This window comes from Ornithorhynchus anatinus, chromosome X1 (genome assembly GCF_004115215.2).
Source record: "Ornithorhynchus anatinus isolate Pmale09 chromosome X1, mOrnAna1.pri.v4, whole genome shotgun sequence".
In the NCBI taxonomy this organism is placed as follows: Eukaryota; Metazoa; Chordata; class Mammalia; order Monotremata; family Ornithorhynchidae; genus Ornithorhynchus; species Ornithorhynchus anatinus.
In genome coordinates, this window is record NC_041749.1 from 112,408,609 (window position 1) to 112,426,925 (window position 18,317).

Here is an 18,317-nt window from a genome sequence, read left to right on the forward strand (position 1 = left end):
CTGTTGGATATATAGGGGGAGTCCCTTAAGGAATTTCTGGTTGGGAATAGAGGAATTGTTGGTATATGTGACGATAACACTGGTTCTCAATAGGCCCAGATCCTGAAACACACTGTGAGACAGGAGATGCAAAAACAGAATGAATAAAGGGTGGGGTTCTGAGAGGTTGGGATGGCCTGAACCAAGCCCAGATTTTAAGGAACCTAAGCCCTAACCCTGTAGTAGCCCAGGGCTGGTCTCCACAGGCTCAGAAGGGCTGCTGACCTGGTCCAGATTTTCTTCATCACTCAGATGACTGAACAGGTCTATTTGCTTTTCTTGATCATATGTGATTCCATATAACTACTACTCAAAAAAATAAAAATAAAAGGCAGAACAAACCCTACGAACTGGAAGGCAATCCACATATCCGAAGGGTTTGTTCCATTCTTGTTTTGGGAAGGGGCTATATATTGTGTGCCTACTATTGAAAAAAGCACAAACTATTCAAAATAGTGGATGGAGTTCTCCCTCCAGTGGCAACAGCCTTTAAAGCAGGCCAAGATGTAACGGCAAAATTGAGCAGAAGCTACAAAGGATAACTGTGGAACTATTCAATAACTTTTCATCTCAATAGTAATGAGATTTATCAAATGCAATGTACTCTTTTAAGCACTTGGGAAGAAGAGAAGCACAACACATGATCCCTGTTTAAAAGGAGCTTGCACTTTAATAATAATAATGTTGGTATTTGTTAAGCGCTTACTACGTGCAGAGCACTGTTCTAAGCGCTGGGGTAGATACAGAGTAATCAGGTTGTCCCACGTGAGGCTCAGAGTTAATCCCCATTTTACAGATGAGGGAACTGAGGCACAGAGAAGTGAAGTGACTTGCCCACAGTCACACAGCTGACAAGTGGCAGAGCCGGGAGTCAAACTCATGACCTCTGACTCTGAAGCCCAGGCTCTTTTCCACCGAGCCACGCTGCTTCCCAGCTTTAATGAACTTTAATGGGGGGGGGAAAAGGGGAGAGTCCAAAATTCACAAGTGGTGGAATTGGAAAGTATAAAACTGCAACTTCGGATGCATACATGCAAACACATATATAATACACATGTGCTAAACATGGACATAAATTCTTAGGTGCAAGTTACAGCTGAAGGGTTAAGAGATGTGGTGCTGGTGACGAGTCGGGGAAGGTGGAGAAGGTGGGATTTTAGGAGGGCTTTGAAGCTGGTCAGGGTAGAGGCTTTGTGGTTTGGTAGGGAGGAGGGGAAGAATAGAAGCAGCAGCGTGGCGTGGCCTAGCGGAAAGAGCATGGGCCCAGGAGACAGAGGACCTGGGTTATAATCCCGCCTCTGCCACTTGCCTGTTGTGTGACTCTGGGCAAGTCACTTAACTTCCCTTAGTTTCCTTAACTGTGAAATGGGGATTCAATACTTCGACTACGAGCCCCATGTGGGATAGGGACTGCGGTCCAACGTGAATACCATGTATCTACCTCAGCGCGTAAGGCACGGTAAGTGTTTAAATATTCTTTAAAATTGTATTTATTGAGCATTTACTATGTGCAGAGCACTGTACTAAGAGCTCGGGAGAGTATAATGCAACAGAATCAGCAGCCACGTTCCCTGCCTATACGAGCTTCCAGTCTAAAGGGAGAAACAGACATTAATATGAATTTTAAGAAAAAGTAAGTTCCTCTAGGCTGTCAGCTCTTTGTGTGCAGGGATCGTGTCTACCAATTCTATTGTGTTGAACTCAACCAAGTGCTTAGTTCAGTGTTCTGTTCACAGCAAGTGCTCAATAAATACCACTGGTTGAGTTCTAGGACCTGGCAAACAACGTGAGCAAGAAGTCAGAGGCGAGAAAGATGAGAGCAGGGTTTAGCCTGGAGATGGGCTTGGGGCGAGCCAGGAAGTCGTGGGTGAGAACCTATAAGATGGAAAGAGCTGGTGGAGAGTCTTTGCTTCATGTGGAAAGAGATGGGCTATCATTGGAAGGTTTTGAGGAGAAGTGAAGATTAAAAATAAAATAATAGTAATAATCCTGTGTTTTGACCACCTCGACAAAGAACATTTTTACATTAGGTCCAAGTGGCAGTAGAAAATTAAGTAGGTTAGATATGTGCTCTAACTTAAGACAAAAATGCACCAAACTAATGCAAATATGTCAATATTTATTAAAAATATCCAAATTTTAAATACAGAAGTGTTTGATAACTCCCAGTTTTCCGGTTTTTGAACTCTACACAGTACCAAAGTATTTTCTACAGCAGATCACTTTAATGATCTTGCAGACACCCTTAGGTGAAGATACATATGTACAGAGAGTGACAACCCAAACCGACTACTTAGTCAAGAATCACAGGTACCTATGGGCGACTGAAATACCACTGACTAAGAATCTCTGATTCTTGAGTATCTTCCCAGACTTCTTGGTTATTTAAAGAGGCTTCTTTACTGACTTCAGAGGACAGCTCAAGCACCTCGGCAAAGGTCCTAGAACAAAAAAAAAAGTCCCACCCCCCAGAACGGATTAAGAATTCTATCCAATATTCAGGGTTAGCCCACAACCGCCCCTTCCACTAATGACCAAAGGTTATGATGTAAACGATCGAGAACACATGTGAGTAAATCAGGCAGGAGAGACAATAACACGAGTTGGCTGCTTTGCTTTTCTAGAGTGACAGCATTTCCAGAAACCATGAATAAAACTTCTGACTCACTAGGGAGTGTGAGTAAGGAAAGACATCACAGTATTGCTCCCCCAGGCCCGCAGATAGTTTACGTGTCCACAGACCTCCCCAGTTGGTTTGTTAATATTTTCCAAGAGCTGCAGCCAAAAAGAGGGCAGCGATTCGGCATGGTAGAGGGTAGAAGACTTAGTCCAACTAGAATTGTAGAATTACCAACTGAAAATTCCCATTTAGTAACTCACTGTGACTTCAGCTTTTAAAGTGAACTTGGAGAGGCAGAGAAGCGGTCTGAGGATTAAAGAGTTTTCTATAAAGTTGGTTTTGAAGTACCTCTTAAGCTCTGTGTCCTTCTTTAGCACTACCTTCTGGAGGTCACACATTGCATCAAATGCTTTACAATTTCCTTCCGAGTGCTCGTTAGTAACTTCCGACAAGAGGCTACGTGAGACGATTAGTTGATGTTGTAAATCATCTTAAAAAAAAAATCAACATCGCACTGAATGATTTTAGTCCAAAAGACAGAATTGGTGGCTTTTTTTTTTTTCAGAGGGGGCAGGGCTAGAGGGAAGATAGGAGAAAAAGGGTTTTAAGGTTAGCTTTAAGTGCTTAGGATGCTATTTTCATACCTAAAAACTTGTGTCTATTTCCTTCCATGTGAATCTGCTTCACTGGCAGTTCATGCCTGGTGGAATCTAGAGCAGTTGCGAAGGTTTTGTATTCCTCCTTAAAACACTCAGACTTGGCTACAGAGGGAGCAAGCACTTCATTCTGAAAAGGAAGAAAAACAAAAAGGACATTTGATATTCGCCCCACCCCCAACCCCACAGCACTTCTGTACACATCTTTAAATTGAAGCAACATGGTGTAGTGGATAGACCACGGGCCTAGGAGTCAGAAGAACCTCAATTCTAATCCCGGCTTCGCCACTTGTCTGCTGTGTGACCATGGGAAAGTCCCTTCACTTCTCTGGGCCTCAGTTACCTCATCTGTAAAATGGGGATTAAGACTGTGAGCCCCATGAGGGACACAGACCACGACCAATCTGATTATTTTACATCTACCCCAGTTCTTAGTAAGCTGCCTGGTAAAAATAATAATGTTGGTATTTGTTAAGCGCTTACTATGTGCTGAGCACTGTTCTAAGCGCTGGGGTAGATACAAGGCTATCAGGTTGTCCCACATGGGGCTCACAGCCTTAATCCCCATATTACAGATGAGGTAACTAGGCACCGAGAAGTTCAGTGACTTGCCCAAAGGGGACAAGTGGTGGAGCGGGATTAGAACCCATGACCTCTGACTCCCAAGCCTGGGCTCTTTCCACTAAACCACGCTGCTTCTCTAGTATGTAGTAAGCGCTTAGCAGCGTGGCTCAGTGGAAAGAGCCCGGGCTTGGGAGTCAGAGGTCATGGGTTCGAATTCCGGCTCTGCCATTTGTCAGCTATGACTGTGGGCAAGTCACTTAACTTCTCTGTGCCTCAGTTCCCTCATCTGTAAAATGGGGATTAACTGTGAGCCTCACGTGGGACAACCTGATTACCCTGTATCTACCCCAGCTCTTAGAACAGTGCTCTGCACATAGCGCTTAATACCAACATTATTATTACTATTAAAAAAAACGCTGTGCTCTTTTAGCTGGTATTATCTGTCAGTCAACAGTCTAAAGATGCAAGCCACATATATGGCCAGGGGAAATATCTACCAACTCTGCTATCCAGGACTCTCCCAATTGCTTAGTACAGTGCTCTGCACACATTAATAGAGGAGCAGCGTGGCTCAGTGGAAAGAGCCCGGGCTTTGGAGTCAGAGGTCATGAGTTCGAATCCCAGCTCTGCCACTTAGCTGTGTGACTGTGGGCAAGTCACTTAACTTCTCTGTGCCTCAGTTACCTCATCTGTAAAATGGGGATTAAGAATGTGAGCCCCACGTGGGACATCGTGATTCCCCTGTGTCTACCCCAGTGCTTAGAACAGTGCTCGGCACATAGTAAGCGCTTAACAAATACCAACATTATTATTAATCACTCAAATTTCTTCCCCTTCCCTCCTTCCTTGTGGAGGGATCAGGGTGTGGCTGATTAACCCCCAGATGACAAAGACCCAGGTTCATACATTATTACACTTCAAAAGCTGCCTCCCTTCTCACCTACTCTGCCCAATCCAGGCTATTTACTCCTATTCTCTGGCCTCTTCACTCCCAAACCCCCTAGGACAATTCAACCGTCTCCTCAGGATTGCCCTGAACACTGGACTCTTCACTCTCCACGCCCCAGAACTCCCGTCACTGGCCTTTTCACACTCAAAGGCCCAAGGACAATTCAACCATCTCCCCAAGTTGTTATTGCTGCCGACCCAGGCGAACCCTCCACCGCCCAACTCCTCCCCTTGCACCGCTCCCACCCCTCCTTCCCAACCTATCCCTGTCTTCCGGTCTCAGCGCCACCCCTCCCCGCATGCCAGCCCCCATCCAAACCTTCGCACTGTCCCCTCCCCCACTCCTCCCTCCACAGCTTCTGCCAAGTGTGGCCTGTGGAACCCCTGCTTCATCATGGGGAAGCTTCCGTTCATCCTTGACCTTTTCCCGTCTCTGTCACTCCTCCTCCTCCTCCTCGCCATCACTGAAACAGACGGCATGGTCTCCCTGCTGCTCTCTCCAGTGGGGGCCTCATCTTCTCCCACTCCCCCAGACTCACTGGGAAAGGAGGAGGTTTTGGCTTCCTTCTCGTGCCCCACTGCAGCTTTCTCACCATTCCACCTCCCCCATCCCTTTCTTTCAAGCCCATATCATCCGCCTCTACCACCCACTCCAGATTCTAGTAGCTGTCATCTACTGTCATCTATCTCCTCCTGCCTCCAGGATGTCTCCACGTGGATGTCGGCCCACCACCTAAAACTCAACATGAGCAAGACTGAGCTCCTCATCTTCCCTCCCAAACCCGGTCCTCTCCCAGACTTCCCTATCACCGTGGATGGCACGACCATCCTTCCCGTCTCTCAGGCCCGCAATCTCGGTGTCATCCTTGACTCGTCTCTCTCGCTCACCCCACACATCCTATCCGTTACTGAGACCTGCCCATTTCACCTTTACAATATCGCCAAGATCCGCCCTTTCCTCTCCACCTAAACGGCTACCTTACTGCTACGGGCTCTCGTTATATCCCGGCTAAACTACTATGTCAGCCTTCTCTCTGATCTCCCTTCCTCCTCTCTCGCCCTGCTCCAGTCTATTCTCACTCCGCTGCCCGGCTCATCTTCCTGCAGAAATGATCTGGGCATGCCACTCCCCTTCTTAAACAACTCCAGTGGTTGACTATCAACCTCCGCTCCAAACAAAAACTCCTGACTCTAGGCTTCAAGGCTCTCCATCACCTTGCCCCTTCCTACCTCTCCTCCCTTCTCTCTTTCTACTGCCCACCCCGCACGCTCCGCTCCTCTGCCGCCCACCTCCTCACTGTTCCTCGGTCTCGTCCATCCCACCGTCGATCCCCGGGCCACGTCCTCCCGCGGTCCTGGAACGCCCTCCCTCCTCACCTCCGCCAAACTGATTCTCTTCCCCTCTTCAAAACCCTACTTAAAACTCACCTCCTCCAAGAGGCCTTCCCAGACTGAGCTCCCCTTCTCCCTCTACCACCCCCCCTTCACCTCTCCGCAGCTTAACCCTCTTTCCCCCCATTTCCCTCTGCTCCTCCCCCTCTCCCTTGCCATCCCCTCAGCACTGTACTCGTCTGCTCAACTGTATATATTTTCATTACCCTATTTATTTTGTTAATGAAATGTACATCGCCTCGATTCTATTTAGTTGCCATTGTTTTTACGAGATGTTCTTCCCCTTGACTCTATTTATTGCCACTGTTCTCGTCTGTCCGTCTCCCCCGATTAGACTGTAAGCCCGTCAAACGGCAGGGACTGTCTCTATCTGTTGCCGACTTGTTCATTCCAAGCGTTTAGTACAGTGCTCTGCACATAGTAAGAGCTCAATAAATACTATTGAATGAATGAATGAATACTGCCCCCCCAGGTCCCACCTCCAACTTCTTTAACCACTTTGATCCCTTTGTCACATTCTTCCTCTCCTTCTCCATGCCAACTATGATCCAGACTTCAATATCCACATAGATGTTTTTGATGACCTTTCTGCTGCCCACCCCGCTGACCTGCTCCGCCCCACCTCGCCCACTCACTAAGTTGGACACATGCTCGATCTCAACCTCTCTAACCACTGCACAATCTCTACCCTCACCAACTCTGAAATCCCTCTATCTGACCACAACCTCCTCATTTGACTTCACTCCCACACACCTCCTCCCCTTAAATCTGTACTATTCCCCCACGGAGACCTCCGATCTCTGGACCCCACCCGATTTTCTCAACTCATCATGACCCACTTAGCTTCAATTCTCAAACTACCCTCCCTTGATAACCAAACAGACTCTCTTAACATCACCCTCCCTACTGAACTCAACTCACTCTCTCCCCTATCCCTTAGCCGATCTTGTACCACTAACCCACAGCCCCGGATCACCTGCACAGTCCACCTCCTTCACTCTTGCGCACGAGCCGCAGAGCGCTGCTGGCAGAAATCTAAATATCAGGCTTTGTCCACTTCAAGTTTAACCTTGCATGTTTTAACTCTGGCTGGCCAAACTATTTCTCCACCCTTATTGACACCATGCCCATCACCCTCGCCAGTTGCTCCAGACATTTAACTCCCTCTTCAGGCCCCCTCTCCCCCTGCCTCCCCGATCCCTTGGTCCCAATAACCTGGCTACCTACTTTTTTTTTATGAAAATCGACACCATCACGTGCGAGCTGTGACCCCCGATTAGACTGTAAGCCCGTCAAACGGCAGGGACTGTCTCTATCTGTTGCTGACTTGTTCATTCCAAGCGCTTAGTACAGCTTAGCACATAGTAAGCGCTCAATAAATACTACTGAATGAATGAATGAGCTTCCTAAAGTCACTCCTGCCCCATCTCAGTCCCTCCCACTTCTGGCCCCCTCTTCAATTCTCCCATCCTTCCCAGCAGTATCTCTATGGATCTCCTGCCTCCTCTTTCTGCCTTAACTCTGCCCTCTCCTCCGCCAGGCAAAACTTCTTCTCCTCCCTCATCGACACCCATGCCCGTCACCCCTGCCAATTGTTCCGGACCTTTAACTCTCTTCTTAGGCCCCCTGTTCTTCCCCCTCCCCCATCTCTCACCCCCAATGATCTGGCCACCTATTTCATCACAAAAATCAACATAATCAGGTCTGAGCTCCCCAAAGTCACCCCTCCGCCTCTCCCCTCCCCCCCCACCAACCCTCTCCCCTACTTTTCCATCCTTCCCTGCAGTATCCTCAGAGAAGATCTCCTCCCTCCTCGCAAGTGCCACCCCCTCCACCTGCGCCTCGGACCCCATTCCCTCTCACCTTATTAAAACCATCGCCCCTGCCCTCCTCCCTTCCTTAACTTCTATTTTTAACCACTCAATCTCCAATGGCTCCTTCCTCTCTGCCTTCAAACATGCCCACGTCTCCCCCAACCTAAAAAAACCCGCTCTTGACCCCACTTCCCCCTCCAGTTATCGCCCTATCTCCCTACTATCTTGCTGAGAAGCAGCATGGCTCAGTGGAAAGAGCATGGGCTTTGGAGTCAGAGGTCATGGGTTCAAATCCCGGCTCGGCCATTTGTCAGCTGTGTGACTTTGGGCAAGTCACTTAACTTCTCGGTGCCTCAGTTACCTCATCTGTAAAATGGGGATTAAGACTGTGAGCCCCACGTGGGACAACCTGATTCCCTTGTGTCTACCCCAGCGCTTAGAACAGTGCTCGGCACATAGTAAGCGCTTAACAAATACCAACATTATTATTATTATTACTACCCTTCCTTTCCAAAATCCTAGAACGAGTCATCTACAATCGCTGCTTAGAATTCCTTAACTCCCATTCTCTCCTGGACCCCCTCCAATCTGGCTTCCGTCCCCTCCACTCTACCGAGACTGCTCTCTCTAAGGTCACCCGTGACCTCCTTCTTGCCAAATCCAATGGCTCCTACTCCATTCTAATCCTCCTTGACCTCTCTGCTGCCTTTGACACTGTCGACCATCCCCTCCTCCTCCATACCTTATCTCACCTTGGCTTCACGGACTCCATCCTCTCCTGGTTCTCCTCGTATCTCTCTGGCCGGTCCTTCTCGGTCTCCTTCGCTGGTGCCTCCTCCCCCTCCCATCCTTTAACTGTTGGAGTTCCTCAAGGGTCAGTTCTTGGCCCTCTTCTGTTCTCCATTTACACTCACTCCCTCGGTGAACTCATCCGCTCTCACGGCTTTGACTACCATCTCTACGCAGATGACACGCAGATCTACATCTCCGCTCCTGTCCTCTCCCCCTCCCTTCGGGCTCGCATCTCCTCCCGCCTCCGGGACGTCTCCACCTGGATGTCGGCCCGCCACCTAAAACTCAACATGAGCAAGACTGAGCTCCTCATCTTCCCTCCCAAACCCGGTCCTCTCCCAGACTTCCCTATCACCGTGGATGGCACGACCATCCTTCCCGTCTCTCGGGCCCGCGATCTCGGTGTCATCCTTGACTCGTCTCTCTCGTTCACCCCACACATCCTATCCGTTACCGAGACCTGCCGGTTTCACCTTTACAATATCGCCGAGATCCGCCCTTTCCTCTCCACCCAGACGGCTACCTTACTGTTACGGGCTCTCGTCATATCCCGGCTAGACTACTGTGTCGGCCTTCTCTCTGATCTCCCTTCCTCCTCTCTCGCCCCGCTCCGGTCTATTCTTCACTCCGCTGCCCGGCTCATCTACCTGCAGAAACAATCTGGGCGTGTCACTCCCCTTCTTAAACACCTCCAGTGGTTGCCTATCAACCTCTGCTCCAAACAAAAACTCCTCACTCTAGGCTTCAAGCCTCTACATCACCTTGCCCCTTCCTACCTCTCCTCTCTCTTTCTACCGCCCACCTCGCACGCTCTGCTCCTCTGCCGCCCACCTCCTCACCGTCCCTCGGTCTCGCCTATCCCGCCATCGACCCCCGGGCCACGTCCTCCCGCGGTCCTGGAACGCCCTCCCTCCTCACCTCCGCCAAACTGATTCTCTTCCCCTCTTCAAAACCCTACTTAAAACTCACCTCCTCCAAGAGGCCTTCCCAGACTGAGCTCCCCTTCTCCCTCTACTCCCTCTACCACCCCCCTTCACCTCTCCGCAGCTTAACCCTCTTTCCCCCCATTTCCCTCTGCTCCTCCCCCTCTCCCTTCCCCTCCCCTCAGCACTGTTCTCGTCTGCTCAACTGTATATATTTTCTTTACCCTATTTATTTTGTTAATGAATTGTACATCGCCTCGATTCTATTTAGTTGCCATTGTTTTTATGAGATGTTCTTCCCCTTGACTCTATTTATTGCCATTGTTCTCGTCTGTTCGTCTCCGATTAGACTGTAAGCCCGTCAAACGGCAGGGACTGTCTCTGTTGCCGACTTGTTCATTCCAAGCGTTTAGTACAGTGCTCTGCACATAGTAAGCGCTCAATAAATACTATTGAATTAAAAGCCACCCCCACCACCTGCACATCTGACCCCATTCCTTCACACCTTCTCAAAACTCTGGTCCCCTCCCTTCTTCCAACCTTCCAAGTTTATGTGGTCACTGTGCCTTGCTCTCACATACTACTAATAATGATAGCATTATTAAGCGCTTACTATGGGCAAAGCACTACTGCTAATACTAGTGGTATTTGTCTAAGCACTTCCTCTATGGCAGGCTCTATATTATGCACTGGGGAAGATACAATCTAATCAGGTCAGACATGATCCTTATCCCAGGTGGGGCTCACACTCTTAAGCCCCATCTTCCAGATGAGGTAACTGAGGCCCAGAGAAGTGAAGTGACTTGCCGAAGGTCACACAGCAGACAAGTGGCAGAGCCGGGATTAGAAGCCCGTGACCTCTTGACTCCCAAGCCTATCCACTAGACCACACTGCTTCTGTATCCAATCCACTGTTCATGCCCCTTCCCCAGCCGGAACTACCTCCTACTTCATTTCTGGCAAATTATAACCATCCTCAGCTTTGAAGTCCTCAACCCCCCGACGAACAAAAACTTTCCTGGACTGAACTCCACAGATTCCAGTCATATCTCAACATCTATTTTAGCATTTAGATTACATACACATAGCTACAACTATAGCTATTCATTCCCCTATCATCCATCTATCCTTACTGTTGCCCTCCAGGTGAATCTGTATCCTTCCTCCTTCCACTAACTGTAAATAATTTGGTTGTGCTTATCTTCCATGTTAGACTGTAAGGTCCTTGAGAGTAAAGACTATGTCCCTGACTTTGTACTCAGTCAAGTTCTTAGTATAATGCTAATACCCCAGTAAGTGCTCATTAAATACCACTGATTCAAGTGAAATAATTCCATTTCTGCCCTTCTAGATGCTCATTTGGAAAACCAAGAAGAAAGAACTATTTGATTGCACTAAAAAATTACAATTACATTGGACCTTGATCTCGTCTATCTTGCCACCGACTCGTGGCCCATGTCCTGCCTCTGGCCTGGAACGTCCTCCCTCTTCATATCCGTCAGACAATCACTCTCCCTCCCTTCCCTACTTTATTAAAAGTACATCTCCTCCAAGAGATCTTTCCTGACTAAACCTTCATTTCCTCTTCTCCCACTCCCTTCTGTGTCAGCCTGACTTGTTCCCTTTATTAATCCCTCCCTCAGCCCCACAACACTTATGTGAGAAGCAGCGTGGCTCAGTGCAAAGAGCCCAGGCTTGGGAGTCAGAGGTTCTGGGTTCTAATCCCGGCTCCGCCACTTGTCAGCTGGGTGACTTTGGGCAAGTCACTAAATTTCTCTGTGCCTCAGTTACCTCATCTGGAAAACAGGGATGAAGTCTGTGAGCCCCACATGGGACAACCTGATGACCTTGTATCTACCCAAGCGCTTAGAACAGTGCTTGGCACATAGTAAGTGCTTAACCAATACGAGAAGCAGCATGGCTTAGTGGAAAGAGCACGGGCTTGGGAGTCAGAGGTCATGGGTTCTAATCCCGGCTCTGCCGCTTGTCAGCTGTGTGACCTTGGGCAAGTCACTTAACTTCCCTGTGCCTCAGTTACCTCATCTGTAAAATGGGGACGAAGACCGTGAGCTCCACGTGGGACTGATTACCTTGTATCTACCCCAGCGCTTAGAACAGTGCTTGGCACATAGGAAGCGCTTAACCAATACCAACATTATGTCCATATCAGCAATTTATTCATTTATATCAATGTCTACCCCCCCCCCCAGACTTAAGTTCATTGTGGGTAGGTAGGGAATGTATCTACCGACTCTGCTCTTTTGTACTCTCCCAAGCACTCAGTACAGTGCTCAATAAATACGGCTGATTGATTGACAAAAGCCCTGGGATGAGGGTTAGAACTAATAGGATCACACAATGTGGTAGCTATTTATCACTGTAGATAGAAAGCATTTCATATTGAAAATACATACTCAGACAGATAAGTAGTTGGCTTATCATTCCCAATATTAAACTAACCTGCTTAGTAACAATTTCAGCAAGCTGCTGATCTCTCTGACGAAGTTGTAATCTACGTTTCATTTCGTAAACCTTTTGCTGAAATTTGTCCTTTTCTTCACATATTATTAATAAATTTTTTTCAGCTTTTTCTTCCAGTCTTGTGAGATTTTTTTCCATCTGTCAGATTCAAAGAAGAAGATTCTGGCTAACAGTAACTGTATCTCCACACATTGAAAAATCTTTTTAAACAGGAATATAAAAAAATTGATTAATTTTACCTTCAGGCTTAGAAAGTTTAAGAGCAATGTCTGAGATTCAATCATTCTTATTATATCTTCTGGAGTCTAAAATAAAGCCAAACATTACTGAATAAATTTACAACAGAGAACATGTTTATGTCAAAGTTTCTCAATTTAATACTTACTGAAGTTTGCTCCTTTTTCAATGTTTTGGGCCCTACATTCTGATCTGTCTGCAATGGTTTAGAGGTGTTAATATGTTTTACATCTGGAACCTTTCCTCTGAAGAGACTTTTGTCTAAGCCAAACATACACAAAAATGGATATTAGCTTAAGAAATTGGGCGGGGTGACGAAAAAGAAACAAAAGGACTTTTTGATAGTGTGTTCTCTAATAAAGTAGCAATTAAATGACTTACCATTGATTGCAGAGAGATCTAGGTCAGGATGGGCAATACTGTGTCCTTCCAATAAAGTTGACTGAAGATTATTTTTTGTAGTACTTTCTGATAGAGTAGGAACACCTGGAAGGCAGCAGTAATAAAGTCAGGCAGACTCATTTTACATCTTTCCAAATTTACCAACTCTTTTAAATTGTACTCTCCCAAGCACTTAGTACTGGGGCCTGCACCCAATAAGTGCTCAATAAATACCACTAATTGACTGATAACACGATTGAAGGAATGTGGAAAGAACTGAGTCTTCTTTTGAGGATGAATGAGTCGTGACGAATAATAGACATTTAAAAATACAATTGGTGGCTGAGATTTTAACAGTGACTAAAACCTTTTCTTAGGGCTATGACAATTTCATTGAGTATGACCTGGATTTCTCATCTAACTCTCTTTGCCAACCTCCTCCACACACTGGCCATCATAACCCCAGTTAGTGGATGCCTTTGAGGGAATTTGAAAATACCACCCGTTTATGGCTGGGCACATTATTTTCTTGTTGAGAGCCTGGACCCTTTTTTTTACAGTGATATTTGTTAAGCGTTTACTATATGCCAAGCACTGTACTAAGCTGGAGTAGATACAAGCTAATTAGGTAAGAGACGGTCCATGTCCCACGTGGAGCTCATCTTAATCCCAATTTTATGGATGAGGTAACTGAGGCACTGAGAAGCACAGTGACTTGTCTGAGGTCACACAGCAGACATGTGGTGGAGCTGGGATTAGAACCCAGGTCCTTCTGACTCCCAGGCCCGTGCCCCATCCACTAGGCAACACTGCTTCCCAGTGTGACAACATTCCTAGTTTGTCCACCTTCCTTTTCCCTCTTGGCAACCTTGTGATGGGAGAAGTGTGGTTAAGTAGTACTAATAATATTTACAGAGTAAAATGCACTGTACTAGTGCTTGGGGAAAGTATAACAGAAACAAGAGTCATATTTCCTATTTACATTCTAAGGGAGAAATCACTCAGCATTCTATGACATTTGCACCACCTGTCCCAGAATACTCTCCCAGGACAAAAGAGGACATCTAAACTAAACACTCTCTGGACTGGAACATGGAATCCCAAGCACTTGGGAATCAGCAAGAGTAGGTGGGAGGTTGCTGCCAGATTGGTTGACTAGTTTAAACCAGGTCAGTGCCCAGGTATAGGTTAATTTAATTATTTTCCTAAAATTGCCCTAGATATCCTACAAAATTCCAGGCTAAATCAGAATCAATCAATATCACTTATGGTGCGCTTATTGTGCCGAGCACTGAACTAATCACCTGGGAGAATACAACAGAGTTAGTAGACAGGACCACTGTCCTCAAGGAATTTGCTATCCAGTGGAGGAGACACAATAAAATACATTACCTACTGGAGGAAATAACAGAATGTGAAGATATGTACAAAAGTGCAAGAGGCGAGTGGGACTTCTCAAGTTCTTAGGCGACATTTAAGTGCTTAAGTGGCAGTGGAGGTGTGCGGAGTTAAACAATTAATCAAGGAAGGCCTCTTGGAGATGTGATTACAGAAAAGCCCTCAGAGAGGGGAGCAGTGGTCTGTCAGATGTGATGGAGTAGGGAATTCCAGGCAGAAGGGTGGGCATGGGCAAGAAACACAAGAATGAGATACAGTGAGAAGAGTGGCTTGAGAGTGAAGCATATGATCTGGAGTATAATGGAAGGGGAGTGAGATTAAATAATGCAGGGGGGAGGGGGAGAGGGCTAAGTGCGTTAAAGAGTTTCTGCTTGATGCAGAGAGGAAGGGGCAACCATTGAAGGTTTTTGAGGATTGAGGAAACTTTTTTTTTGAGAAACATGATCCAGGTATCTGTGTGAAGAATGGCCTGGAGGCAGGGATATGACAAGGACTTGGACCATGTGATGGCAATTTAGAAGTGGAAGGGGCATATTCTGGAGATGATGTAAAGGAAGAACCGATGGAGGGGGCAGAGAGAGGGGGAGAGAGAGAGAGGGAGAGAGGGGGAGGGAGAGGGGGGAAGGGGAGGGAGAGGGGGGAGGGGGGGAGGAGGGGAGAGAGAGGGGAGGAGGGGAGAGAGGGAGGGGGAGAGAGGGAGGGAGGGGGGAGAGAGGGAGGGAGGGGGAGAGAGGGAGGGAGGAGGGGGGAGAGAGGGAGGGCGGAGGGGGGAGAGAGGGAGGGGGAGAGAGGGAGGGGGAGAGAGGGAGGGGGAGAGAGGGAGGGGGGGGAGAGAGGAGAGAGGGGAGAGAGAGAGGAGAAAGTCAAGGATTTCACCATGGTTATGTGCTGCAAGACAGGGAAAATGGTGATATGAGTGTGGTCCCTAATCTTAGCTAGCACACGATAATTTTTTTAACAACATTACAGGAATTTTATATTTTAATTGTCAAAATACTACAACTACAGATTGGAAAGTTATATACAAACCACCAATTTACATAACCTACCTGAAGTAGTTTTGCATTTTCTTGTGGGTATCTTCGCATTTGAAAATGACTTCCCACTACAATTAGTTGATTGATCGGCTACAGAAGTCTGTCAAAACGAACATGACAAATAAGAAATTCAGAGGGTGATGATAGCCTCCTCAAGTAGTTCACTGCATTTATTAGCATTTCTATTGCAATCCACAGTAAAATATCCATAGTTATCTTTCTACGCTTGCTTGGGCGGGGAGGGAGTAGGAGGATGGGGACAGGACGGTGAAGAATTAATTTTTACTTCACTGTGATAGATTCATTCCATCCTGTTCCAGTTTCTGACAACACATCTACCATTCCTAAAGGAACAGTACCAGAACTCTGCAGACATGATCTGAATGCTTCCATACAGTGAAGTTGTACAGATACGGGAGTCTAGTTCTCCCAGCCCTCAGAATTACTCCATTTGAAAAGCAGGTACTTGGTAATGAGTATTAACTCTTTTAAGCCACTGTGAGATCATGTATTGCTTTGTTACATACATTATGCCTTCACTGCTGCGATATACTGCTGCACGACTCTAGGGAGAGAGAAGGCCTTCCTCCATCATCAATAGCAACTGGGTAAAGAAAACAATTAATGGACTCTTAAAAAAAAGTCTTTTCATTATCTGATGGAAGACTGGTGATGAAAAACAATGAGTTCTAGGCACTGAAATCAGAGATTTTGCAGAAGACAGAACATGTGCCAAAATAAATTTAATATTGCAACTTCTGATTTTTGGAAAAAAAGCTTCAGCATGGTCCTCTCTGCCATTCTGTGAGCCCCATGTGGGGCGGGGACTGGGTCCAATCTGATTACCTTGTGTCCGCCTCAGCGCTTAGTACAGTGCCTGGCACACGTAAGCAATTAACAAATGCTATCATTATTATTATTATTACTAGGTAAAAACAGTGGCCAAGAGAATACCAACCACTACCCTTAGGGTAAATAGTTCGGCCATATTTCATCACCTTCCCAACTGCTTTCTTCTCATATTGCATATACCGAGACTTCACCAATCTTCCTGTTGTGGAGACAAAGAGGACACTGTTGGCAGGATCCAGAAGACTTTCAGCCTGCAGCTATCACTGTGCCATGATACAATGCTTATAATACTGTCACCTGACAATGATTAATACTGTTTTTAGAGTACAGTCATCTGATCCATTAATGTTACACACACTGTTGCAAAGAAAAAGATCCCCGTCACCCTTTAATGTAGACAAAGAAGGCTTATATCTACACCTGAATAATGATCAATCAGTCGGTGGATCAACAAAAAACTGGGATGATGTAGCCTTGAGTTTTATGATGTGCTCCTAGACTCTTCCTAAAACTACTGTTGTCCCCCTCCAACTCTTCAGACAGAAACTCTGTACCACGGGCTTTATAGCACTCCATCACTTTGGCCCCTCCTATCTCACCTCCATGCTCTATTCCAACCCAGCCCACACACTTCACTCCTCTGCCAACCCACTCACTGTACCTTGAACTTGTCTATTTTGCCACCAACCAATTGCCCACCTCCTGCCTCTGGTCTGGGACACTCACCCCCTTCATATCCGACAATTACTCTCTCCACCTTCAAAGCCTTACTGATGGCACTTCTTCTCCAGGCGGCCTTCCCTAAACCTTCATTTCCTCTTTTCCACTCCCTTCTGCATCACCCTTTGTTCCCTTTATTCACTCCTCAAGCACCACAGCACGTAGGCACATATCTGAAATTTATATTAATTTATATATTAATGTCTGTTATATTAATGAGAAACGGCATGGCTTAGAGGCAAAGAGCACGGGCTTGGGAGTCAGAGGTTATGGGTTTGAATCGCGGCTGTGTCATTTGTCAGCTGGGTGACTGTGGGCAAGTCACTTCACTTCTCTGTGTCTCAGTTACCTCATCTGTAAAATGGGGATTAACTGTGAGCCTCACTTGGGAAAACCTGATTACCCTGTATCTCCCCCAGCGCTTAGAACAGTGCTCTGCACATAGTAAGCGCTTAACCAATACCAACATAATAATACTGAGAGCTCACCCCCTCCAGGAGGCCTTCCCAGACTGATTCCCCTTTTCCTCTGATCCTCCTTCCCTCTCCACCCCCTCCCCGCCCCACAGCACTTGTGCATATACGTAAATATCTATTATTCTATTAATGGTGTGTACATATCTGTAATTCTATTTACATTGATGCTATTGATGCCTGTCCACTTGCTTTGTTTCGTTGTCTGTCTCTCCCTTCTAGAGTGTGGGCCCGTTGGGTAGGGATTGTCTCTGTTGCCGAACTGTACTTTCCAAGCGCTTAAAACAGTGCGCTGCACACAGTAAGCGCTCAGTAAATACGACTGAATGAATACTTCGACCCCACCTCTTCTCCCAAACCAATTTATTGAAAGGAATGCTCTACGAAAGGGGGACATTAATGAGCTTCTGTACCTTGCGTTTTCTTGGCCTGTGTCTTGGGATTGTCAGGAATACTTGGCCCATCTTCCATAGCGAACCCCCTAAAACAGGAAGGAAACGGGATAAATGAAGTTGCCTTCAACCCGGGACGAATTGTGAGGAAAAATCTACCCTCTCCGTTCGCTCTCCGACCTGTTTTAGCCAGTCTCCTCTGGACAAAAGCTCTGTGGGGAATTCCAGGATAGGTTTACCCTACTGCCTCAAAACAAACCCAATTAACTGATCGAACCATTCACTCGAAACGCGAAACATTCGCCATTTTCCCGCCTTCCCCCACCCCCGCCTTTGAACCGCCTTACACTGCTCATTCTTTTTTGGGCGAAACCATAGTTATGGAAAGGGCGTTTTAATATGGAAGGAGCAACTCTTCTCTCGTCTGAATGGAATGTACAGAGAGGGAGCAACTAGATAGAATCAGGGAAGGATAACGAGTTGGCGATTCGCTAAAACACCCCTCTCTTTCAAAATAAACCTCACCCATCTTCCTTCATATTTGGTCTCGCCCGGAGCCGGGACGTAGCGTCCCCAGGCTACGTCGTGACGTCATCCC

The 18,317-nt window shown here is 46.8% G+C and overlaps 1 protein-coding gene across 8 annotated transcripts; it reads right to left on the minus strand.

Annotated features, from left to right (window-relative positions):
• Nucleotides 1-2,138: 2,138 nt before the first annotated feature.
• Nucleotides 2,139-18,289, minus strand: HAUS8 (HAUS augmin like complex subunit 8). 8 transcript variants are annotated; one of them, XM_029051261.2, is made up of 11 exons: nt 18,245-18,289; nt 17,741-17,808; nt 16,281-16,333; nt 15,295-15,382; nt 12,848-12,952; nt 12,615-12,727; nt 12,469-12,534; nt 12,209-12,367; nt 3,304-3,445; nt 3,008-3,149; nt 2,139-2,480 (listed from the first exon to the last, which is right to left on the minus strand). In XM_029051261.2, exons 1-11 carry the CDS (start codon nt 18,256-18,258, stop codon nt 2,354-2,356), a joined length of 1,077 nt encoding a protein of 358 aa, XP_028907094.1. In that variant the 5' UTR covers nt 18,259-18,289; the 3' UTR covers nt 2,139-2,353. The 8 variants fall into 8 exon arrangements, with proteins under 8 accessions (XP_028907094.1, XP_028907096.1, XP_028907095.1 ...); XM_029051263.2 differs by lacking the exon at nt 18,245-18,289 and adding an exon at nt 18,067-18,154; XM_029051262.2 differs by lacking the exon at nt 18,245-18,289 and adding an exon at nt 17,900-18,044.
• Nucleotides 18,290-18,317: the final 28 nt, after the last annotated feature.